The sequence below is a fragment of the Gopherus evgoodei genome, chromosome 1 (genome assembly GCF_007399415.2).
Source record: "Gopherus evgoodei ecotype Sinaloan lineage chromosome 1, rGopEvg1_v1.p, whole genome shotgun sequence".
In the NCBI taxonomy this organism is placed as follows: domain Eukaryota; kingdom Metazoa; phylum Chordata; order Testudines; family Testudinidae; genus Gopherus; species Gopherus evgoodei.
The window spans coordinates 188,741,292-188,767,173 of NC_044322.1; the positions used below are offsets into that span (position 1 = coordinate 188,741,292).

Consider the following 25,882-nt stretch of genomic DNA (forward strand, 5'->3'; position numbering starts at 1 on the left):
GTGGTGAGGTATTACGAAAGCTGATTTAATTTCACAGACTCAGACATTCAGATCCAGAATCAACACCCTCCAACTCTGGATTAAGACTGATTTGTTTTTAAACTGAAATAACGTTTCCTCGGTGTCCTTTATGTAGAATTCTTCTACCCGTGATTTTAAGAGGTCTCTCCTCAGACCATCCTTGGCAGATTTTTCAATACCATAAGACACACCTGTCCCATGGATTTTCCTATTCCGTGGCTCTCAGCTGTCCACTTTTCTCCTGCCTCTGCTGTCTGTTCAGCTCATGGCACCCTGTTCAAAGGATGAACCATATACTTCTAAGTGCAACTGTAGAAGTCAGAAGGGCCAGTTACATCATCAGAGCACAGAGAGAGCTGCCCTCCCTCTCTCCAAATCCTGTCACCCCTAATGAGTTGCAGTAGTCCACCAGAAGGGATTATAGAACAGTGGGCAGAACTGGAATGGATTCAGAGTGCCATGTGCTTCTCTGGGGCCTGTTTATGTGCCAAGTAGAGGAAAAGGATGCTGGAGAGAGCGCTAACCAGGAATATCACATCAAACCAGCGGTGATAGAAATTGAACTGCAGCTCCCCTAAGACTTCTGTAATGATAGTGCGATACTCCGGGGGCATACTCATCCGGATTAGGAGCACGGAAGAGACGAAGTACATCCCCTGGAGATAAGATACAGGAAGCGCATCAGTTAACTGCTTCACAGGTGGCTACTTTGCTCAGATGGGACAATATAATAAAAGCTCACTAGCAGGTCTGGATACTCACCATGATCTGTGCCAACAGCAGAACAATAACATTGGAGGATTTGCTGCTGGAGATGGCATAGAAGAACTGTCAAGAGGAAAAAAAGTACTGAAAACAGGACTCTCATTACCAGGCGTGTTTGTGCTCCCTTCTACAGGAACATGGAAGGAATACATGCCCCAATCACTCCCCTTTAGTCCTAGAAACCAGCACTGAAGGAAAAAGACGTGCTTCCTAGACCCTTCAAAGGTACAGACCTGGGCCTTGTCCCCAGTAGAGCTACAAGTGTTTTAACGTGGGCCCCACTAAACCAGCTACTAACACTGCATGGCCAGCCAGTGTGGAGAATCCAGTTTTGAAAAAACAAAACAAGAAACAACCCAAAATATATTCTAGCCTAGGAATGACTAAGCCCAGTTTACAGGCCAGCATCGATAGGTCACCCTGTTCTGTGTTGCCATAGTTTTCCCCTGTGGTTGTACTAATGCATTAATCCCCTACCTGCTCCCCAGAAATAGCTAGCAGTTTAAATGAAGCAACCCAAGTCCTCTTAATCGCCATTCAATACCCAATACTAACAAATCCAGGCTTCCACATCACTGTTAAGCCTTGTCTACCTTACACTTCATCTCTTAAAATTTCCCAATCTTACTACCACTGATAGTAAAAACAGTGGAAGGGCTAATATAAACTGCTCACAGGCAGCAACCAGGGATTAATCACTAGATTTGTTCTGAGCAGTTCGAAAGCCTTCTGACTGAAACAATGGCAGCCAATTTATACTAGCATGACTACTGTTGATAGCAACAGGGAGATTTTTTTTTCTTTTTCTTTTTTTAAGAGAGGAAGTCTAGGGCAAGGAGAGAGTCTCAGATTATCCTACGAGTTTTAAAACATTTATAATACTATTTAGAGCCCTAACACTAACACCATTCCTCTGCTTGGACTGGAGGCATTTATAGATTGTGCACTGCATTTAGTGACTGAAATTGCTGAAAGAATTCTCAATAGGATCATACCCCAGATAAGCCAGAAAAAGTTACCCTCCCTTCTCTAATTCAGCCATAAAAGACTTTTTGCTCGATCCTACTCCCTGCAAGGACTTCTATCCCAGCCTTCCTCACCCCCTATTTGTCCACTAACTGAATAGAGACCACAGGTCCTACATTTGTACTGAAGGTTTACACCAGTGGTTTTCAACCTGTGGTCTGCAGACCTGTCTAAGAATTCCAAAGGGGTCTGCACCTTCATTCAAAAACGTTTAGGGGTCCACATATGAAAAAAGGTTGAAAACCTCTTGTTTACACAATGTTCTCTTGACTAAGTTAGAAATACATGCAAGCTCTCCTGGACTGCTATAACGTAAGAGGGCCCTGGCCAGGCGTACCTTTGTGAGCGTGATCAGTAAGCCTCTGATGGAGGTGACAATGATTATTCCAACGAGGATAAAGGAAATGTGCTGAGACCAGAATTTTACCTGCACCAACAAAAACAGGAAATTGTTAAATCCCTGGGGCCAGGCATTTGAAGAGTGTGTGTGGATGTGCACTTAACAGGATCTCTGAATTCTCATACTGTGCAGATACTCACTGCAGAGAAATTTACATACAGGTATATATTCTCCTGCAAGGGCACAAAGATGGTTACTTTCGTGTGCAAGTGCTTACTCTACACACATGGGAAATGCACAGATCTAGCCTATGTGGACTTCATGGAAGGAACTGAGGGTTCGGATGTGAATATTTATAGAGTAAATACAGAAGAACACACATCTATTTGGTACATAAACCTAACTGCCTCTAGATACATGTAATATACTAGACAAGGTCTTTCCCTGTTTCCATCTGTTCACAATAAACATGTGAACCACTGCCCTCTTCTGGACAGCTGGTATACGGCTACAACAAGCAGAGGAGATTATTATTATAGGAAGGGCTGGTAGCCCCATCTATTATTAAGGTTGCCCAACACATTTCATAATAAGACCCTCTTTTCAGTTGGTTATAACTTGGCCAAATTTTAATTATTTGGGCTGATATTTTCCATGGAAAGTGTCTGCCTCAAAATTCCAAAAAGTTTCAGTCAAAACAATTCAGCCATTTCCAAAAACAAGGCTACAGAAAAGTACATTGTTTTGACCATGTTAAAAAATTCTGGAGATCTTTTCTTTGAAAAGCAGTAAAGCCCCCGTACATTGGAGTAGGGGCTTGGATTTTGGGAGGGATATGCCTTTTGACATCCTTGTGAAAATCCACCCAAATGTGTCCAAGTTACATAAACCTGAGAAAAACTGCAGTGTGCACAGACTTGGCAGAGACTTGCTGGAATGCAGTTATATTCCCTGAAAATTCCATTCACACTAAAAATGCTCCAGCCTGAGGTTCAGCAGGACTTTCCCTGAAATTGCAGCTCTGAGCAGCTAGGGATTGTGCCAGGTCCATGAGGGTGGATTAAAATCTATTATTTTTCTTTTAATCGGTTTTTTTTAATTGTTGTTTAAATTACAATGCATTTTTCTTTTTAAAAATAAACCTATTTAAAATTAAATCTTGATTTAATATAAAATACATTAAGGCCTAAACTTCCTATAATTTGTAAATGTGAAACATATTTTGGTAAGAGAGGTTTATGTATACAAAACTTTTAAGGTTGTTTTGTTTAATAAATATAAATATATGCTGTTTTGTGTATATAAATAACTTCCAGTTACCATCCTAAGGCAGTTAAGATACAAATAATGAGCAAAAAGTTAATTATCTAGTAAATAATATCTCATTCACTATTTTCTAACATACTAAAAATGTAGAATTAAAAAGTCTGAAAATATTACGCTATATAATTGCTTTAATAAATGTATATATATATATAAATGTAAAGGCTCTATTTAGCTGTAAATCAATGTTTTAATGGTTAGATCAACCCATGAGAATGTACCTTCTTTTAGAAGGTAACTGAAGTACAAATGAAAAAGTTGATTAAAAATCAATGATCAAAATAGAGACTTTCCACTTGGTGATTTAAATCATTATTTAAATTGCCTTGATTTAAATCAATCCATCTTGAGGTGCAGACACCTAAACTTAGATCAGGGAGCCTGTCTCTGCTGTGCTCTCAATTATTACCCTTCCTCCTTCTGCATCTGGCCCAGGAAGCCCAAGGGAGGAATAGGGGGGCAGAGAGGAAAAAAATAGTACGTTATCATTAGGACCCTATCAAATTCCTGGCCATGAAAAATGCGTCATGGACCGTGAAATCCGGTCTCACCCATGAAATCTGGTCTTTTGTGTACTTTTGCCCTATACTATGCAGATTTCACCAGTGTTTCTCAAACTGCGGGTCCCGACCTGAACGGGAGTTACGGGGGACAGCGAGGGGAGCCAAGGTTATTGTAGGAAGGTTGGGTATTGCCATTCTTATTTCTGTGCTGCCTTCACAGCTGGGTGGCCAGAGAGCAGAGGCTGCTAGCCAGGCACCTAACTCTGAAGGCAGCACCCGATCACGACATCTTTACTTCTGCACTGCTGCTGGCAGCGGCGCTGCCTTCAGAACTGGGCTCCTGGCCAGCAGCCACCATTCTCCAATCAGTCAGCTCTGAAGACAGCACCACTGCTAGCAGCAATGCAGAAGTAAGGGTGGCAATACTTTGATCCCCCACCACAATAACCTTGCAACTCACCCCCCAACAACACTCTTTTGGGTCAGGACCCCTACAGTTACAACACTGAAATTTCGGATTTAAATATTTGAAATCATGACATTTATGATTTTTAAAATCCTATGACTGTGAAATTGGCCAAAATAGACCGTAAATTTGGTAGGCCCCTTGTGATCACATAACTACAGACTGTACCAGAATGCATACGCAGAAGAAAGCTGAATTAAGCCTCCACAAGCAACCTTAATGCTAGCATTTCCTAACTTTTGAGTACTTGATGTCAAAACCTTAATCAGGTCCTTTAAATGTAGTTTTGCATGTACAGTCATTTATATAGTGCAGAGGTGGGCACACTACAGCCTGCAGGCTACATCCAGCCAGCGGGACCTTCCTGCCTGGCCCCTGAACTCCTGACCGGGAAGGCACAATGCTCTGGGCAGAGCGGCTACGAGCTTCTGGGGCGGCGCAGCTGCAGAGCCCGGCCTGACGTGGTGCTCTGTGCTGCGTGGTGCTGACAGTGCGGCTGTAGTGCTCCAGGAAGCGCAGTAAAGGAGCAGGAGGGGTTGGATAGAGGGCAGGGGAGGTCAGGGATGTGGATAGGGGTTGGAGCGGTCAGAGGGCGGTGAACAGGGGGTTGAATGGGGGCATGGATCCTGGGGGGGCAGTCAAGAAGGAGGGGGGTTGGATAGGATGGCGGGGGGCAGCGGTTCTGGGGGCAGTCAGGGGACAGGGAGAAGGGATGGTTGGATGGGGCAGGGGTCCTGGGGCGGCAGTCAGGCATGAGAGGGCGGGTTGGATGGGCCGGCAGGGGGCAGCCAGGGACCGTCAGGGATAGGGAGTGGGGGGAGGGAGAGTGGATGGGGAAGAGGTCCTAGGGGAGCTGTCAGCGAATGGCCCTAAAGTCTATGAGTCTATGAATGGGGGGGCACACCCCTCCCCCCCCCGCAAAACCGGCACTCCATACAATTTCCGAAACCTGATGCGGCCCTCAGGCCAAAAAGTTTGCCTGCCCCTGATACAGCATCAGAAAAATAACACTTTACAAGAAAATAGTGAAAGCTGAAATAAACATAAATAAAAACACAAGTTCCAATTCAAATGGAGCACATGGGGCGGTGGAGTCATTTCATGTTTCACTTGTAATCACGTGCCACGAACCAACCAGTATACAAATTTTGCAGGCACGCACTTATTACTATTCACAGAGAATGCTCATTGTAAAATTGTCTGTCCACGAATACACTAACACAAACTAAGTTCTGCAGGCCAGAGACTATTCATCTCTTATTCACAGCTGAGTACGTTGTCCATTCTTATTAACAAATACTAATCTAAGTCCTCAGAGATCTATTCACATGAACTGTAAATTCATGCAGTGTACGTGCACACACATTGCCCACTGCAACCCTCCACATATTGACACATCGTGGACAGCCACTTCCATAGTGCCCTCCATTGAAGTGTTCAACATCTCATAAGACAGGTATTATTCTAATTTTACAGACTGGAAAATTGAGGCTCATAATGGTTAAGTGACTTCTCCAAGGACATAAGTCAATGGCAGAGCCACAAACAAAAATCCAGCTCAGAGTTCTCTGCTCTAACCATGAATCTCTGACTGAGAGTCATAAACAACCACCTATGGCAATAACCCTATTAAGATGGGGGTGAATGGAATGCTCGCACCTCAAGGAACCATGACATGAAAGCTCAAAGGACCCTTTCCTCCCTCCAGGCCAGGATGTGGAGCATGGTGAGCTACTGACATGCAGTAGGCTTGTTGTGTGAACAGTGGACATCCTGCGGCATTAACTTTCACTAGAACATGGTTAAAATGATGTGCTCTCTAAAGGCGATACCCAGAGGCTAATGCTGCATTATATTCATCTCTAGCATGGGGATTGTGTGCACTCAGGGTGTCATAAAGTATACCTGCAAAGGCTAGTCATAACTTTATGGTAAGAGGAGTGACTATTAAGTTTGGATACTAGTGTATTAAGAGCAATGTTCACACAATATTTCCCAGCTTAGAGATTGGTGGAGAAATCTAAACCCCTTCTCAGAGCCCCATTAATCCCCACCAGCTGCTCCCACAACACCAGTTCAGTTAGTAATAGATAAAACAGCAATTACTGATGTGAGTGGGGGGGTTTAAATGTTTCTCACATCAAACTGGATTCCCAGATAATTTACAGTGATCTCAATTCCTCTTGTGACAGGATCAGTCTTCCCAACTCGATCAAATACGATATTGATGGTTGCCTGCAGGAGAGAGATAAGTGCATCAATTCAAGGGAATGTGGTACACACAGCACAACTGTATCTGTGACACACATACGTGTCCTTTGCTCTGTATTTCATCACAGAACAATCCCATAGAGTTAACTGAGAGTATACAAAATGTATGAAAACACACAATGCAGTAAGAAACAGTATCCCAAATAGATGCCAATGTCATTCAAAAACTAATTTCCAGAAGCAGGACGTATGAAAGGAAACTGGAAGAATATTCTTAAGGTGCAGACAAGAATCTGTGTGTAAAGTCTCACTACCCGTATGTGTCAAACAATCTAAGCAAGGTTATGTAAAACGTTTATGGACAACAATATATGACATTCACGTACCATGAAGATTTTCCAGACACAATAGATGGAGAAAAAGTAACCCAGGAAATTAAAGTATTTCCCCTGGAAAGTTTTGGAGTATTCTATTCTCTCCTGAAAGGGAATAAAAACAACAAAAACCACCCATACATTTAACATTTTCAGGTTCAGATAAAATTCAAATGTATAAGTTTTAGACAATTACCAGTAAAAAACAGCAATGATTACTTTGTCCTTCTACAGCTCTCACCATTCAAGTGTTTACAAACACACTAATGAATGAACCTCAAGTACCGTGTGAGACAGAGCTGTAACAGTAGCTCTTATGAACAGGGAAACTGAGGCACTGAATAGTGAAGTGTCAAGATGTCATAGCTAATAAAGATCTGGAAAGAGAACCCCTTCTATTCCTCGCTTCCATGAAGCCATGCTCCCTCCTGATATTTTAACACTGACATATTAATTTTTATAAAACATAAGAACTCATCGCTTCAGTACATTGTGAGGCCAATCTGCAGAAGAAAAGACTAAGTCAGGGCCTTACTAGCAGGGGAACTGAGCACAGGCCCCTCTCCCAACACAGTTTGGGATTGCTGGCCTTTTTTGAGACCCGGTACATGTTCCACTGCATATATGAGCTGGGGAAAACAGCTTGTCATCTGACCCCCAGATTTGAGAAACAGACTCTTCCAATATTGTGTCAAAGCTGAGAAACCAGCTGCTGTTTTCATCGTTGCCAACAGAATGCCTTTAAAATTACTTCTGTCTATTCTGCTCATCCTCTCCCAGACTATCAATCTGGTTCTTTGCTACGTACCTTAGTTGCATGCAGGTCAGCAGTTTCCAGGAAAAGCTGCCGACTCAGCTCTTCCAACGCATCCACTTCCTGCTGGATAAGGGACAGATCTGGCAAAGCAGAAGAGTCAAAGGTAGAATTCTGCATAAGTTCCTAACATCAAATGGAAACAAACATACCCTGAGGTTCCTCCATTCCTGGGCTCCCTGCACAGACACAATCTCAGTTTTAAACTGCAACAAAAACCCTCATATGATAGAATCATCAGAGCACTCCATTGTAACAATGCTGGTCTGCATGGTCCCTTTAACAGGATCACATAACTGATCTCTGTATCACAAGCAGAGGAATGCACACTACCAAATGGAACCAAGTCTCTCCCAAAAACTAGCTGCTTTGTTTTTATAACATCCGCACACCTTAATCTCCACAAGAACTTCTTTGGGTTACTTGCACTCCATCATCATCTACAGGACTTCTGCTGGGAGTTAAAAACTGGTTATCATATCATGTGCAGAATTTTCCTCACCATGCAGACCCTCCTGCTCCTTCCTGTTGGCCCAGAACCCTATCCATATGGCTCTCAGTAAGGTTCCCTAGCCCTCCCCCAAGCATTCTGGGAGATCTGAATCTGAATGCTTAGCAAAAACTATTGTCTTTCTGTAACTCTCACTGTTTGCCAAGCCCCACCCCACCCGTTCTCACAGGATTCCTTTCTATCTTGTTCTCGTGGACACACTCCCTACACCAACTCTTACCTGAGCAGATGTCCAATATTTTGTTGTGCTATAGTGTAAGCTCTTTGGGGCATAAAGTGTTTCTTACTCTATGCTTTGGGAAGAGCTGTGTGATATATAAATGCTTAACAACACTGGCCTCCCTGTCCTTTTTCCTAATTAAATCCTATTTCTACTCAGCAGGGAATTAGCCTGAAGCCGCATGGACAGGAGAGGAAGGATACTTTCACTGCCAGGGGCCGATGTGGTAACACTTTTTATAATTCCCCAGAAGCCGGTGGGTTTGTTGTGCACTTCCCCTCTTTGGAACATGGTCCTGTGGGCCATTGCCATTCTGAAAAGAGAAAAGATTCAGTTCTCAGAAAAAGATGCACTGTGCAGCAGACATTGTGAAACTTAGGCCTTGGCTACACTAGCGCTTTACAGCGCTGCAACTTTCTCGCTCAGGGGTGTGAAAAAATACCCCCCTGAGCGCTGCAAGATACAGCGCTGTAAAGCGCCAGTGTAAACAGCGCAGCAAGCTAATCCCCATAGGGAGGTGGAGCACATGCAGCGCTGGGAGAAATCTCTCCCAGCGCTGGCGCTACGACCACACACACACGAAGTTTCGAGTGTAGCCAAGCCCTTATTCAGTGCAGAGAGACACTCCTACCATTCACCCAATCACCAATCCTGCTCCAAAACATCTCAGTCAGCTCAAGAATGGAATTCAGTCCTAATCAAACAAGCTGCTATGCTGTTGAGATTTCAATAATACAGAATGGATTTCACACCAATTAAAAATAAAGATTCAACTGGGGTCTCAGTCATGTGACTTGTCAGCCTCCCATGTCCTCTTCCAGATCATGTGACTCTGCAGTCTTCACTCTCAGAGGACAGGAGCGGCTAACAGGAGAGTTTGGCGAGGGACTTCTCCAGGTGAAGGAGGAGCGATCGTGGGACCCTTGGGGTAAGTTTGTTGTCTATAGTGTTTGTAGTGTGCTGGCTGCTTGACTGAAATATACCATGTGGTCTGCATGTTTGGGGGACCGTGTGCTGACCGTGTGTGTGTTGAGCCTAGCAGCCTGCTAGGTGAGGCTGAGAGCTAGGCGCTTCTTAATGAGGCATTCAATCAACCCTTAACCAGGGGTGGGGCAACTCAGGCACAGCAGGGCTTTAAAAAGCCCACTCCTAAGCGACAAGAGGAGCCAGCGAACAGGCTAACGGGAGTTTGGCAAGGGAGTTTAAAGGGGGAGTGTGAGCAGGGGCTAGAGACACCTCACATTCTGTGTACTTAAAGGTCAAAACACTACTTGATAAAAACAAAGCGCCAACAAGGAAACAAGCTTTGGGAGTACAAAAAAAAGAGAATGCAGGCAGAAGTCAAGCAACAGAGTGGGAGCTACCCAGTTTAATGAACCCAATGCAGCATGTACGATTACCTCCCCCATGGGCTGGTGGAGTATATATGTATTCAGTGCAAGGAGCTCCTGGCCCTCAGAGACCGTGTACGGACTTTGGAGACCAGGGTAACTGAGCTGGAGGAGCTACGGGAGACAGAGAGGTACATAGATGAGACTTTCCAGGACACAGTAGAACAGTCCCACTTCTGGTCTGACAGCCTCTGTGCTGCTGAGGAGGATGAAAGTCTCAGGGAAGGAGAACATCACGCCGGCGCAGAGGGAAATGATCCCACAGTTGGGACCCTCCTCCCAGATGATGATGTGGTATCCTCTCACACTGAGGATACTTCTCCGGGGGAGGGAACTCCAGTTATTAGGAAGAGACAGGTATTAGTAATGGGCAATTCGATCATTAGAAACATAGATAGCTGGGTTTGCTATGATCAGGAGAACCGCATGCTGACTTGCCTACCTGGTGTGAAGGTTGCGGATCTCTCCAGATATCTAGATAGGCTTTTGTGTAGTGCTGAGGAAGAGCTTATGGCTGTGGTACATGTAGGTACCAACGACATAGAGAAGGATAGGAGAGAGGTCCTGGAGGCCAAATTTAGGCTGATAGGTAAGAAATTGAAGTCCAGGACCTCCATGGTAGCATTCTCTGGAATGCTTCCAGTTCCACGCGCAGGGACAGACAGACAGACAGAACTGCAGGGTCTCAATGCGTGAATGAGATGATGGTGTAGGGAGGAGGGGGTTAGATTTATTAGGAACTGGGGAAGCTTTTGGGAAAGGGGGAGCCTTTACAGGAAGGATGGGCTCCACCTAAACCAAAACAGAACCAGATTGCTGGTGCTTAAAATTAAAAGGTCACAGAACAGTTTTTAAACTAAGAATTAGGGGAAAGCCCACCAGTGCAGATGAGTATGTTCCCTCAGGGGAGGATCTATAAATGGAGATTCCCTATGTCCTACTAAGGAGGAGAGGATGGAAAATGATAAAATACAGGGAGGGTCTGATGGGAAATAGTCAAATGAAAAAAAGTCCCATTCAATTACATCATGTAATAGGGGACAGCCAAAAAATGACAAGTTTTTAAAAAGCTTATATACCAATGCTAGAAGTCTAAATAATAAGATGGGTGAACTAGAGTGTCTAGTCAGTGTTAAATGACGATATTGATATAATAGGCATCACAGAAATCGGGCGGAATGAGGATAATCAATGGGTCACAGTAATACCAGCATACACAATATATCAGAAGGACAGAACAGGTCATACTGGTGGGGAAGTGGCACTATATGTGAAAGAAAGCATGGAATCAAATGATGTAAAAATCTTAAATGAACTAAGCTATATGATAAAATCTCTATGGATAATAATTCCATCCTTGAAAAATAAGAATATAGCAGATGGGCTATATTACAGACCACCTGACCAGAATGGGGTTAGTGACTCTGGAATGCTCAGGGAGATTACAGTGGCTATTAAAATAAAAAATCAATAATAATAATAATGGGGGATTTCAAATATCCCTATATTGACTGGGTACATATCACCTCAGGAAAGGATGCTGAGATAAAAGTTTCTTGACACCTTAAATGACTGCTTCTTGGAGCAGCTAGTCCTGGAACCCACAAGAGGAGAGGAAATTTTTGATTTAGTCCTAAGTGAAGCACAGGATCAGGTCCAAGAGGTGAATATAGCTGGACCGCTTGGTAATAGTGAATATAATATAATTAAAATTAACATCCCTGTGGCGGGAAAAACTCCACTGTGGCCCAACACTGTAGCATTTAATTTCAGAAAGGGGAACTACACAAAAATGAGGAGGTTGGTGAAACAGAAATAAAAAGGAACAGTACAAAGAGTAAAATCCCTGCAAACTGCGTGGGAAATTTTTAAAGACGCTATAATAGAGGCTCAACTTAAATGTATACCCCAATTAAAAAAAAAAAAGTAAGAGAACCAAAAGACCACCACTGTGGTTAAACAACTGCTAAAAGAAGCAGTGAGAGGCAAAAACGCATCCTTTAAAAAGTGGAAGATAAATTCTAAAGAGGAAAATAGAAAAGAGCATAAACTCTGGCCAATGAAGTGTAAAAATATAATTAAAAAGACGAAAAAAGAATTTGAAGAACAGCTGGCCAAAGACTCCAAAAGCAATAGCAAAATTTTTTTAAATACATCAGAAGCAGAAAGCCTGCTAAACAACCAGTGGGGCAACTGGATGATTGAGATGCTAAAGGAAAACTCAAAGACAATAAGGCCATTGCAGAGAAACTAAATTAATTCTTTGCATCGGTCTTCACTGTGAGGATGTAAGGGAGATTCCCAAACCTGAGACGTTCTTTTTGGGTGACAAATCTGAGGAACTGTCCCAAATTGATAAACTAAACAGTAATAAGTCTCCAGAACCTGATGGTATTCACCCAAGAGTTCTGAAGGAACTCAAATGTGAAATTGCAGGACTACTAACTGCCATCTGTAACCTATCATTTAAATCAGCTTCTGTACCAAATGACTGGAGGATAGCTAATGTGATGCCAATTTTTAAAAAGGGCTCCAGAGGTGATGCTGGCAACTACAAGACAGTAACACTCACTTCAGTACCAGGCAAATTGGTTGAAACTATCGTAAAGAACAAAACTGTTAGACACATAGATGAACATAATTTTCTGGGAAACAGTCAACATGGTTTTTGTAAAGGAAAATCATGCCTCACCAATCCCCTAGAATTCTTTGAGGGGGTCAACAAGCACATGGACAAAGGAGATCCACTGGGTATAGTGTATTTAGATTTTCAGAAAGCCTTTGACAAGGTCCCTCGCCAAAGGCTCTTAAGCAAAATAAGCAGTCATGGGATAAGAGGGAAGGTTCTCTCATGGACTGGTAACTGGTTAAAAGATAGGAAATAACAGTAGGAATAAATGGTCAGTTTTCAGAAAGGAGAAAAGTAAATAGTGGTGTCCCCCAGGGATCTGTACTAGGCCCAGTCCTATTTAACACATTCATAAACGATCTGGAAAAAGGAGTAAACAGTGAGGTGCAAAATTTGCAGATGATACAAAACTAATCAAGATAGTTAAGTTCCAGACAGACTGTGAAGAGCTACGAAAGGATCTCACAAAACTGGGTGACTGGGAAACAAAATGGCAGATGAAATTTAATGTTGATAAATGCAAAGTAATGCACACTGGAAAACATTATCCTAACTATACATAGACAATGATGGGGTCTAAATTAACTGTTACCACTCAAGAAAGAGCTCTTGGAATCATTGTGGATCGTTCTCTGAAATCGTCCACTCAATGTGCAGTGGCAGTCAAAAAAGCAAACAGAATATTGGGAATCATCAAGAAAGGGATACATAAGACAGAAACTATCATATTGCCTCTATATAAATCCATGGTATACCCACATCTTGACTACTGAGTGCAGATGTGGACGCCCCATCTCAAAATATATTGGAATTGGAAAAGGTTCAGAAAAAGGGCAACAAAAATGATTAGGGGAACAGAATGGCTTCTGTATGAGGAGCGATTAATAAGACTGGGACTTTTCAGCTTGGAAAAGAGGCGCCTAAGGGGGGATATGATAGAGATCTATAAAATCACGACAGGTGTGGAGAAAGTAAATAAGGAAGTGTTATTTACTTCTTCTCATAATACAAGAACAAGGGGTCACCAAATGAAATTAATAGGTAGCAGGTTTAAAACAAACACAAGAACGTATTTTTTCACGTAATGCACTGTCAATCTCTGGAACTCCTTGCCAGAGGGTGTTGTGAAGGACAATCCAAAACTGGGAAGAAAGGGAGCTAGACAGATTCATGGAAGATAGGTCCATCAATGGCTATTAGCCAGGATGGGCAGGAATGGTGTCCCTAGCCTCCGTTTGCCAGAAGCTGGGATTGGGTGACAGGGCATGGATCACTTGATGATAACCTGTTTGTTCATACCCTTTGGGGCACCTGCCATTGGCCACCATCAGAGGACAGAATACTGGGCTTGGTGGACCTTTGGTCTGACCCAGTATGGCCATTCTTACGTTCTTTCAGTGACCACACAACCCACCAAATGCCTCTCTCCTTTGGAGCATCTCTGTCACTGTACAACTGCCTTCTCCCCAGACCTGTGAGAACTGGACTGAATGCAGCAATGCGCTATAGCAGCAGTTCTCAAACTATGGGTCCGGACCCCAAAGTGGGTCACGACCCCATCGTAATGGGGTCACCAGGGCTGGCATTAGACTTGCTGGGGCCCAGGCCTGAATTCCACAACCCAGGGCCGAAGCCAAAGCTCAAGCCCCACTGCCTGGGGCCAAAGCCCAAGGGCTTCAGCCCTGGGTGATGGGGTTTGGATTTTGGCTTTGGTCTCCTTGCCTGGGGCACTGCAGCTTGGGCAGGCTCAGGCTTTGGTCCCGGCGTCGTGTAGTCATTTTTGTTGTCAGAAGGGGGTCACGGTGCAGCGAAGTTTGAGAACTGCTGCACTCTGGTAGTCATTACGGGGCTATGTGACAAGCTTTCATAAAGCAGAATCACATAAAGCCATCACAGGGTGGGATTGTTTGATGCTTTGGACCATTTGTACAAGACTTCAAGAACTGGTTCAAATACAAAAGCATCTGCTGCATATTGTCCCTCATGCTCCCATTTACACTACAACATAATCTCTATGATCACTGCTGGCTCCCAGCCTCATTACTTCAACATTTCACTGCACTGAAATGCATAAGCCACTTATCCAAACCTAAGCTGAAACCTTTTCATAGCATTGTCAATGCAATCTATGAATCCACTGTGTTTACTGGTCCCCTTTTTTGTATCTGCACCCAGTAGAGCCACATTTGGCATCAAGCCCTCTTCAAGGTCATTGATAATTATTTTAAGCCAAAGCACCCCTCTCCCCCAACTCAAAATATTGGCCCTTGTGACACTCAGCACAGCACAGAGGATAAGTTCTCCAATAACGAAGAACCTCTAACTATTTAATTCCTCCCTGTCCTAAAAATGTGCAGCTGGAAGGGACCTTGAGAAGTTCAGGGTCTAGGTCTGTAATGGAACAGAACGGATTTTGTTTCAGGCAATGAAATGACTGCTAGAATACACCATTCCAACCCCTTCAATACACTTGTTTCACTAGAGCAGTGTTTCCCAAAATTGGGACGCTGCTTGTGTAGGGAAAGCTCCTGGTGGGCCGGGCCGGTTTGTTTACCTGCCGCGCCCATAGGTCCGGCCGATCGCAGCTCCCACTGGCCACGGTTCACCACTCCAGGCCAATGGGAAGCAGCGTGGGCCGAGGGATGTACTGGCCGCTACTTCCAGCGACCCCCATTGGCCTGGAGCAGAGAACCACAGCCAGTGGGAGCCGTGATTGGATGGACCTGCGGATGCACCAGGTAAACAAACCGGCCCGGCCCGCCAGGGACTCTCTCTACACAAGCAGCATCCCAAGTTTGGGAAACACTGCACTAGAGCAAGGAATCTTATCTGATACAGTTATGCAACTACTTCCCACTCCTGACAGCCAAGAGCTTGGCTATTCCAAGAACACAGTATCCCCGCAATCTGCTAACCCCAACAGCATTAAAGCAGCATCTTGACTCTGCTCTGTTCTCCTCACCTTTTCTTCTTGCTGATAATCATGTCTATGGTTTGTAGGAGACGACGCTCCAGGGCTAGAATATCTGCATCTGTCACATTCCTGCAACATACACACAATACCCCATCAGCCTTCCACTCCAACGAGAATGTGAACAAGGACAAGCATGTGGGACCAACAAATTGGAACTGAAGAGCCTATGTAAGGACAGCATACATCAGTGATGGAAGGGGTCCTGCAGTGTAGATGGGACAGCTAGAATCAGCAGGCTTGGGGGCATGGGAAAGGAAGGCCCAGGGCCAAACCTGAGCAGTGTCCTAGGAGAATCTGAGAGAGCACACACACAGGAAGAAGGAAAAAATCTCAAGGAGTGTATAGAATAAAATTCCAAGAGGCTGTGGTTACCTGAGAAAGTAGGACATGTATGTGTACGGACAGTTAACAGCACCAAATCCAGAGAGCAGAGCCATGAGTGTCACCCCAATTACACCGACTCGGCTGATGAGCTGCTCTATGGACAGGATTCCTGAAAAAGAGAAGACAATGTAAGTAGGGGGTTGATTTTACTGTACTACTTTACACTTTGGTGTCCTCATAAAAGAATATAGTACTCATTCAATTACTTAGCCAAACTAATTGCCTTCAGAGTCCAGGTACCAGAGGTGATTCAAAGTGTATACAGGCAGCGGGTGGGGAGAGGAGGAAGAGAATGTTCTCCCAGGGAAGTATTGAAACTCTCAGCGTTTCCTGACCTATTTTTAAACAAGGCTAAACAGAGTCGGTAGGAGACTGGAAATGGGCTCCACATTACCCTTCCGTTCTAAATCACTAGCCCAGAAATGACCGATTTTTGTCATAAGATGGCTGCTTGGTGGTCTTAGTTTACTTTCTGGCAGACATCTGTCCATGTCACAAAGCCAACTCTTACAACTAGCATATATAGCACCAAGGGTATCATTTTCAGCAAAAAGACCAAGAATTGACGAGACTACAAAGATCAAAACTGGCCCCTCTCTCGTAGAAGTGATCCCGCCACAGCAGATCTAACACATGCTTATAGGGCATGGGGTTAAGGTAGAGAAAAGCTTATGCTGCTGCTGGCTGTGCTATATCCATCTTGTGGATACAGAGACTACCAGAGGTGCTATCTGTAATAGATATGGCAATTTCCTGCAATATTTCTGAAAAACTTACGGCATTACGTTTAAGTGTTATTGTGAAACAGGATTGTATGTAACATTTTCATGGGGGAGATATTACAACTCCAAGCAGTACCTTTGGGCTCCACTGTTTTACAAGAATAGTTTAAGTATGATCGAGTTCTACTCCATGTGGCAGGGCTCCTGGTACACTGGGTGGTGATTAGGCAAATTCACTCAGGTTCTAACACCTCCAGAGAGGTTAGAGAGGCTCACATATACTGTTTCAGACTGGATTCTCCAGAGGCCAACAGATTTTAAAAAAAAAAAAAAAAAAAAAAAAAGGATTTTGGGATAAATAGCCTGAATTTAAATTGACTCAGGGCCTTCCTTCTGATCCAGCAAATGGACAGGACCTGCTGTCTAAGGGGGTCACTAGTCTTCCTGGCAGGGGTAGGAAGATCTTTGGCCTACTGAGGCCCCATAAGACTCATGGGTGAGCGCTGGTAAGCTTTTCATATGTATATAGGAGCTTTCATTGTTTTTATATATTTTCACTGTTATGCGTTCACCTTAAAAATACACACAAGTCTTAGAAAGTGGCGCGTGGTAACTTACAACTGCTGGCAATTATATTGTTCATAGCATTTGAAGAGAGAGCAAAGAGCAGACTCAGGCCTGGTTAGGCAGTCTGACTTGCAGGGGAACTCAGTGTAGGCAAGGAACAGTGCAGTCTGCAAAACCCTGGTCAGGAGAGAGAGAAATATGGATCACCAAGAGAGGTGACTGCTGTGGAGCCCGTAATGGGTGCCCTCAAGGGACCATAGAGGGGAAATACAGGTGCAGTTGCCATGAACTGTGACACTGTCACTCCGGCATTTTGTATTAGCGCTAAATTCACACTAAAAACATTGCAATAAAAAACAGATTAAGGTTCTGCATTGCAACCAAGGTGGTTAAAATACTATGTTTCATTTGTCCTTCCCAACTTTCTATTGCCAGCCACAACCACACACGTTTTCACAGAAATCTGGTACCATGAACTAGTAAATACCACTCACCTTTGGGGAATGAGATACAAAGCAGCAGCCATACACTGCACATTTGGAGCTTATATGATTGTGAAGCTGAGGTGGCTGAGAGCCAGGCCACATTTCAAGCTTCAGGGAAGTGAAATAAATGATGAAAACAATAGCAAAGGGCCTTAACAAAAGGGGCTTGACCACAGAGTCATGTGCAGCCACATGCAGATTTACACCTGTTAGAGAGCAACAATACATTGGCCTTTTGCCCCACATGCTGTTATACAGAAGCAGGTAAAATATAGATGCCTTTAAAAATGACGTATTCAACTGCTTAAAGCAAGATATCCCAAGCTTTTCCTAGCATTCTTCCTTTGGTGATCAGAGAGGTGACATACAAAGTGTTCATTTTATAAAGTCAGAAAGTGAGGGGCAACAAAAGTTTTAGTGGAAAACTAATTTAAGTGTATACTAATCACACTGGTGATGCAACAGAGGATGCTCTTCTCTTATAGTCTCTCTGTGCCAATGCCTGCATATGTGCTAAGGGGCACCATGTGGCTGTAAGCGCTGTCTTTAAGAATAGACGTAAAAAAATGAGATTCTTGAAATTTCCAATGGTCAAAGATTCCATGGCACTTTTACACATAGATTAAGAGGGTTAACTCCAGTGCCCTGGTCAAATTCCAGCTGGGTGGTTACATTTTGCCAAGCCAAGCTCCTCCTGCAGCTTTAAATGGATACACCAAGGATCAGCAACCTTTGGCACGCGGGCCGCCAGGGAAAGCCTCTGGTGGGCTGAGCTGTTTTGTTTACCTGCTGCATCCACAGGTTCAGCCGACTGCAGCTCCCGCTGGCAGCGGTTCACCGTCCAAGGCCAATGGGGGCTTCAGGAAGCGGCGGCAGCCAAGGAATACTCTGGCTGCCACTTCCTGCAGTCCCCATTGGCCTGGAGTGGCAAACCGCAGCCAGTGGGAGCTGCAATCGGCTGAACCTGCAGAAACGGCAGGAAAACAAACCAGCCTGGCCTGCCAAGGGGCTTACCCTGACAGGCCGCGTGCCAAAGGTTGCCAATCCCTGGGATACACACTACTTTCCTCCAGTTCCTTAAACTGCTGTGCAATGTTGTTTTGCACTATTGAATAGATACTGTATTCAATCCCAGAAAAGAGTGGATTTCAGTGGGATGTGAAGTAATCAGGCATTCTTTCTCAGAGAGAAAAAATGTTTCAGAATCACAGGTGAAATCTTTCAACTATTACAGGGTCAGTGCAGCCTGTTAATTTCTCCTTCGTTTTTTTCAACGCTGGGGCTCATCAAATGAGGGATATCTCATCCATTAAGCATTTAAGGCCTGATTCTGCAGCCACCTCTGTGCACAGAATCCTCACTCATTTCAAAAGGAGCTGGAGAACAACTTGGTAGCAAAAATCAGGACTCAAGAATTCAGTACTGATTATTCAATAATAGGTGTTGATTTTTCTAAGTTCTCTTCTTCCCTAGACTTGCTTTAGCACTCGCAAGAAAAGAAAGAGTAAACATGACGGTCAACGTTTAAGTCTTACATTTTGGGGACTCTGCCCCCTGTAAAATGCAAGCAATGTTAAGTTCCTCTGGATTCCAGATTCACCCAAGACTTCCTGACCTGCTAAATTTCTGCTGTTTTCTGGAGGGAAAACAATACAAATGAAGCAGGTAGTCCAGTTGTTTAGGCCTGTGTTGTGATGACATTAAAGGTTCATGGGGATTTCCTGACTTTCAGAGCTTATTCTCAGGGGTAAGCAACCAGATATGGAATGTACTTCAGTTCACAGAGTTGCTAAGAGCCAGACAGTGAAATGCTGAAGCACTATCTCTGCAAAGGAGGAGAAAGAAACATACATATGAAAACTCACCATGTTTTGGGCTGAGGATAGGAAATGGATCTCCCAGTTTCCAGAAGAAATACATGAATGTCAACCAAACAACACAGGCAAAGAGCAACCTTTGTCTATGCACTGAGAAAAGGGGAGAGAAAACAGGCATTATTAGAAAGTTCTTGTGTCTAGGTTTCATGAAAGGCTGCAGAATCACTACAATGGTCTCAAGATTGTGTTGCTTAGAGATGATTAAAACAGGAGCCATCTGGCACTGTGCTAGCAGTATCCAGTACTGTAACTCTTATGAAACTGGCCAACTCTAAATGGCTCAATCACCTGACAGGCACAGTCAAGAGCAAGGAGTAATGCAATGAAGCCTCTTTTGGGGAGCTCTGGGACAGCCTGCTCCGCAAGGAGGTATAAACGATCCTGGAGCTCGCACACGCTGGGAGGACACATGCTGCCACATCTCCTAAGGAGATGCAATATGCATGATCAGCTGTTCTAACTTGGGCAGGGGTAGAGCAGAGCCCTGACTCCACTTTCTGTTGATACTTCTTTCCCCCATTAGCAGGGATAGGGCCGGCAGTATGCTGTAAGGCAGCGGTTCTAAACCTATTTACCACTGTGGGCTGCATATGCAGCTCTCTATATCTAAGCAGGCCACAGTCACACAATATATAAACTACTCATATGACTCTAAGGATGTCAAATAGGTCACAGCTGTGTGCTGATTGGACTGCAAGCAACCCACAGGCTGAGAACCGTTGCTGTAAGGGAACAGTTCCTGCACTTGGAAGAGTCTTTGGACTGCATTTTGCCCTTCTGCTGTACAGGGGAGAGGGTGAGGGACACTAGTGTTGGAGGACCATAGTCCTATTTGTGAATGCCTGTCCTCCATTGTGAGGCATAATTCTCAAACCTAGCAATCTCACTGCTGTAAATATGCATACTCACATAGTCGAATATTGCTCACAATGAAGTAGCCAATGTAAAAAGGCACCATGAAGACTAGAACAAGCAAAATCACACACAGATTCAGTTTCCAGTGAAAATATCGGGAACTGAAAAGGAATCAGAAGATTGATCAAGGCCTGATCATAATGCAAAGATTTCCTCTTAAAGCTGAACACATCTCACCCCTCCCCTGCAGACTAAATTGCACTAGATAACACTTGCCTAAAAGCAGCACACTGGGATACCCCATACTGGATCTTACTCTAGAGCTCACAAATGTGCATAAAAAAGCAACTGGCATACCAGAACACAGCAATGGGCCATCTAATCAAGTATCCTGTGTCCACAGTGGCCAATGCAACTCAATAATGCACCTAATTGAGCAATAAGGCAAAATATCTTTCTAATTCCAGATAAGGTTCAATTTATGCCCCCAAAGCAGGAGAATCTGAGAGTCCCTGTCAATTTTTCCTAGTTAGTGTAATTTAATATGTTCTTATTTATAGTGGTACTCATGCAAAGATATTTTCATCACTGATACACTGCAGTGGCAAATTCCACAGATTAATAATACATTGGGAGAAGATGATTTTCTTCTATCTATTTTAAATGAGTTGTGTTTTAATTTCCCTGAGTGCACTCTTATTCCTGTATCATAGGAAAAGGTAAGTCAGAGCACCCAGCTGGCAGCTTCTATATTCCTCTGTTCAATATCCTCTTTCTCTATTCCCTTCTGAAGTAAGCCTAATACTTTGAACTCTCTTTTTATATGGAAGCCCTCAGTCCATGACTTCAGTCATTTTAGATTAGTAAAGCAATACTGATTATAAGGTGCGAATGTATCATCGATTTATAGTTACTGTATCATTCTTTCTCTTCAATTAACATAGTATCTTATTTGCTGTTTTCATCACAATCAAGCACTGAGCAAATACTCTCTATAGCTCTTTATAATTACAGAGCACTTCACCAACATTAATTATGAATTAATCCTCACAACACCCCTCAGGGGAATAGTATAAACAGAACCTTTATTTTATAGCTGGAGAAACTGAGGCAGGAAGATAAGCGCCTTGCCCTAAGGACCCTGAGCAAGTTGGTAGCAGAGACTGGATGGGAACTCAGCAGCTCCTGGTTTCCAGCCTCACACTCAATCATATGAATGACCCTGCTGCTCATATGTCTTCACTGATCTATTCATTATGTTGCCTACACAGCTTTTCCTTGACGTGGGGACAATTAACTTCGAAATAGTTCTAGAGTAGCTAGAGAATAAAACGAAGACCAGGCCTTTGTCTAGGAAAGTGTGGTAGCCCCCATACCTACCTGCTATTTAGCACTCCCAGGATCTCAAAGATGATGAGTTCAAACATGGTGCAGGAGAAGGCGAAGGTCACAGAGAAGACCACCTGCACCACATACTGTCGCACCTGTGATGGAGCAAACACGAGACAGAAGTCACTTCCATCCTCACACAATACTGGCTAGTTACATATCAGTCAGGGGAAATAAACCATGAGGTGCCTCAGCACACAACAGGATCTACACTTGAGGTGCCCAGACCCTGCCAAAACAAGGAGATAAGCTGGCAGTTTGCAAGGAGCCAGAGGGCTACAACCAGTTTGTACAACATTGAGCTGATTGTAGCTGCCTTTGTATTTAAGACCGAAGTGCTGTACACAGAAGACTACATGCTCCAGAATACAATGCATCAGGCCACGTTAATCAAAACGGTGCATCACTTGCTGGGTCCTGTACTCTCAGCTGGCCCAAACTCTGAATTATAGACATGGGAAGCCATGGATTGTATTGCAATACTCTGTGGGACAACATTTGGCCTGCACTTTGGCCATTCCTAACCTACACGATACTCTTTCTCATATTCCTCCTATTTTGCTACACTGTCACAATTTTATTCCCCATTGGCTTCTTCCTAACAATCCAGTCACACTGTCCTTTTTAATAGCTTTCCAATTTTTAAATTCAAGGGACACTATCAACTTAAAAATAATGTCTGTGTGAGAAAATATTGTACCGACGACTGTTATGCAGAACACCCACGGTGAGTATAACCAACAGTGATGAGGAATATATATAAATCTATTTTTTCTACATTTTCAATTTGTTTATATTTAACAGCACTGTGTATGATAATTTTCACTGTTTCCCCAGTATTGTCCATTTCCCCTGTTGTCTAGGTGGGTTTTTCAAATAGCAACAGGGGAGGAAAAATATTCTTTTTTAAAAACAGGAAAATGTAAAAACACAAAAATACAGCTGAAAGGAGGAACTCAAAGGAAGGGGAGGTACCCCAAACTGCTTTTTACTGATTTTATTAAATGGACTAGATTTCAGTGTGACAGCTTCACTGTAAGATATAGAGTCACAGTTTGAATGAAACAGCCCCTCCTCACCTCATAGTCCTTGAATAGCTTGCGCATGAAGAACAGCCACCCAAATCCAAAGAAGAGCACCTGTAAAAAAGAGGCCAACCGAAAGGTATTGGTTAGGAAGAAACTTGCAAAATGTGAAGAAGCGAGCTTCTGGGCAACATCACATAAGCAAAGCACTACAGCGCCTGCTCATCACATAGTTCCCAAGTATCCAATAACCAGAGAGGTCCAAAATGGCTGTTAGGTAGAGAGAGATTTAAGTGAGATGAAATGTAACAGACACGGAGTACCACTGCCTTACTGCAGACCCAGTAATGCACAACTTTTCAATGAAAGGGGGCAGAGGAAGTGAGAAATAGAGGCAAAACAAGCATCTAGGCTTCTAGGTATGAGCAGATATTACAGAAATCATCTTTCACTAGACTAATGAAGACCTACAATGCATTTTATTTTTACACAGCAGCTTTAACACACTCTCTCACAATGTCTTAGAACAGTGGTTCTCAAGCTTTTGTATTGGTGACCCCTTTCATATAGCAAGCCTCTGAGTGTGACCCACCTTATAAATTAAAAACACATTTTAAATATTTAACACCATTATAAATGCTGGAGGAGAAGTGGGGTTTGGTCTGGAGTCTGACATTTCGCAACCCCCTATGTAATAACCTCACGACCCCCCCAAATTCTGGCTATGCTCCTGAAACAGAAGAATGAAATTTACAGACAAAGAAGATCTGGAAAGTATGAGCCAAGGAAGACCAAACATTTTTGCCTTGGCACCAAAATTATGAAACCAAAAGTATGAATTAAGGAGAGTGATTGAAAGCAGTCAGAGAAATCGGGACAAGGAGGACTTTAGTTTTTGAAGTGACTGATAGAAAAAGGGTAAGAAAAAGGTAAGACTTACTACTATCAAGCAGAAGGTTTGGGGAATGAGTTAAGGAAGTATTGTAGGTGTCACCTACATAAAGTGATTCCAAGGCTGAAGCTGGCAAGTAGCGCCTACAAAGGGAGCAGAGAAACACAGACTAGAAAGAGATCAAAAACACAGATCAATTTTTACCTAAAAATATTGAGATTAGGACTCCTTTGTTCCTGGCACCATACAAAGACTCAGGAAGACCAAATCTTAAGAGTTTAGTGTCTAATTAAGACACCACAAGTGATTGCGGCAATAAGAAAGGGGTCAGAAGAGAAGAATACATAGGCTAATTTAAGTACGCACCTTGATGTTTCTGAAGATGATGCAAAACCTCCATCAGAAATGAAAGAGAAGCAATTTAAGAAGGTATGAAATCAAATCAGAAAATGAGTGAAAGGGAGACTTGCTTAAGGAGAACAGTGATCAACAGGTCCAAAACCCACACTGAAATCAAACAGGATAAGAAGAAAATGATGTGTCAACAAAGAGACAATGCACAAGTCATTATTATGCAGAAGACAGCCTCAGCACTATGAAATGATCAAAAATCAGACTGAAAGCAGTCAGGGAAGTTGTACCGAGACAGGTAATCAGAGAGGAAAGGACACTGTTTTTTAAGAACCTGGATAAGGGGGAAAAAAAGAGAAAAAACATAGGACAAGTAACTAGCAAGTGAGGTAGGTTCAAGTAAGTGGGTTGTGCCCCCCAGATAACATTGTTTTGGCTCTAACAGGGCAATGATCCATTTTAACTGGAATAACAAGGACAGGACGGCGGAAGGTTAATAAGGCTCCAAGTGAGATAGCTATATCTACAGCAGAGACTAAATGAAAGATGACTGATGGAAACTGGAGGAAATGAAAGAGATGGAGATGGTCCTGGGTTGCAGGTGGATCAAGGGAGCTCCAACAGTTGTCGAAAAATACTTTCTAGAAACAGATTAAAATCTTTCCAGCTTGGAAAGCAAAATTGTAGCAGATTCCTCAAAGCGGTAAGCAGGAGAAAGAGGCCATGAGTAACCAGGACTCTGGACAATGATAGAACCAAGACAGTTCAAAAGACAGCAGGCTGAACTTTTGCAATGGGCTCCCACACATGGGAAATCTGGATTTGTGCAAATGATGCTGGGTTATAAGAATTCAATTCTCTATAATAGCTGTCACCCCATCTTGTTTGGAATCACAATCCTGAGATTATTTTACTGAGCTGAATATTGTTTTAGCAATTCAAAGATCTTGATTGATTTTGAGATTTTCATAGTCTTATTCTGATGCGGACTTTACATCACAGCAGCAGGTTCTCAATAGGGGCCAACCATAGGTCCAGAGTACGTTACAACCACCTTCTCTCGTGGATACAAGGGGGGAAAGTCCTGACTGTTTTTTCCTACTGAAGCACAGAGTCATGATATTGAATAAGGGTTGGGAACCACAAGCAGGAGCAAAAGGGGAGGGGGGCCGTAGTCTAAGCAAGCAGTGAAACTGCACTCACACTGGGCCACTGTACAAATGGGGAGCCCCTTCACCCCACAGCCCTGGGGCTCGCAGTGCGCCAGGAATAGTCAACTCGAGGCACCAGGGAGGAGCCTGCCGGCTTGTGCGCCGCAGCGCAGCGAGTGCCCGGGGACGGGGCAGGATTTGGGGCACGTGGAGAGACACTTGGGGACCGCTCTTGTTCCACGTTCTTCACACAGATGTGACAGGCGGGGGGGGCAGCGCTGGGGGCCCCGGGACCAGCCCCCCCTTGGTGACAGCCGGGGGGGAGGGGTAGGAGCGCGTCACACGGAGCTGGGGTCAGGGCTGTAGCACCGCCCCGCGCCGCTTTACCGCCAGGCCGGCGCGGGGCCCAGCGATGCGGGGGTGGGGGGGGGGGCTCGGCGTCCCCGCCAAACAGCCCTGGAGCAGCTGGAGCCGGGGCCGAGCCCGCGCGGTACCTGGGAGGTGACCATGATGCCGGAGTCGATCAGGAAGCTCATGGCGGCAACGGGGGGAGGGGCGCTAACCGGACCCACCACCGGCCACTCCGGCTCCCAGCCTGCGCGCGCAGCGCTCCCGC

At 44.0% G+C, this 25,882-nt stretch overlaps 1 protein-coding gene across 2 annotated transcripts; it reads right to left on the reverse strand.

Annotated features, from left to right (window-relative positions):
- Positions 1 to 4: 4 nt before the first annotated feature.
- Positions 5 to 25,882, reverse strand: GPR89B (G protein-coupled receptor 89B). Of its 2 annotated transcripts, none has more exons than XM_030580515.1 (14): positions 25,761 to 25,882; positions 22,927 to 22,986; positions 21,839 to 21,942; positions 20,513 to 20,619; positions 19,592 to 19,693; positions 15,941 to 16,061; positions 15,557 to 15,637; positions 8,778 to 8,887; positions 7,838 to 7,926; positions 7,042 to 7,134; positions 6,584 to 6,679; positions 2,150 to 2,239; positions 784 to 849; positions 5 to 677 (listed from the first exon to the last, which is right to left on the reverse strand). In XM_030580515.1, exons 1-14 carry the CDS (start codon positions 25,800 to 25,802, stop codon positions 471 to 473), a joined length of 1,368 nt encoding a protein of 455 aa, XP_030436375.1. In that variant the 5' UTR covers positions 25,803 to 25,882; the 3' UTR covers positions 5 to 470. The 2 variants fall into 2 exon arrangements, with proteins under 2 accessions (XP_030436375.1, XP_030436384.1); XM_030580524.1 differs by lacking the exon at positions 25,761 to 25,882 and adding an exon at positions 25,319 to 25,508.

What these genes read in the sequence shown, in the direction of transcription:
- GPR89B (XM_030580515.1), bottom strand. Translation starts at nt 25,802, where the DNA reads ATGAGCTTCCTGATCGACTCCGGCATCATGGTCACCTCCCAG. An exon ending in GCATCATGGTCACCTCCCAG is followed by an intron (nt 22,987 to 25,760) that starts GTACCGCGCGGG and finishes TCTTTTTTACAG; the next exon opens with GTGCTCTTCTTTGGATTTGG. An exon ending in TACATGTCCTACTTTCTCAG is followed by an intron (nt 15,638 to 15,940) that starts GTAACCACAGCC and finishes TGTATGTTGCAG; the next exon opens with GAATGTGACAGATGCAGATA.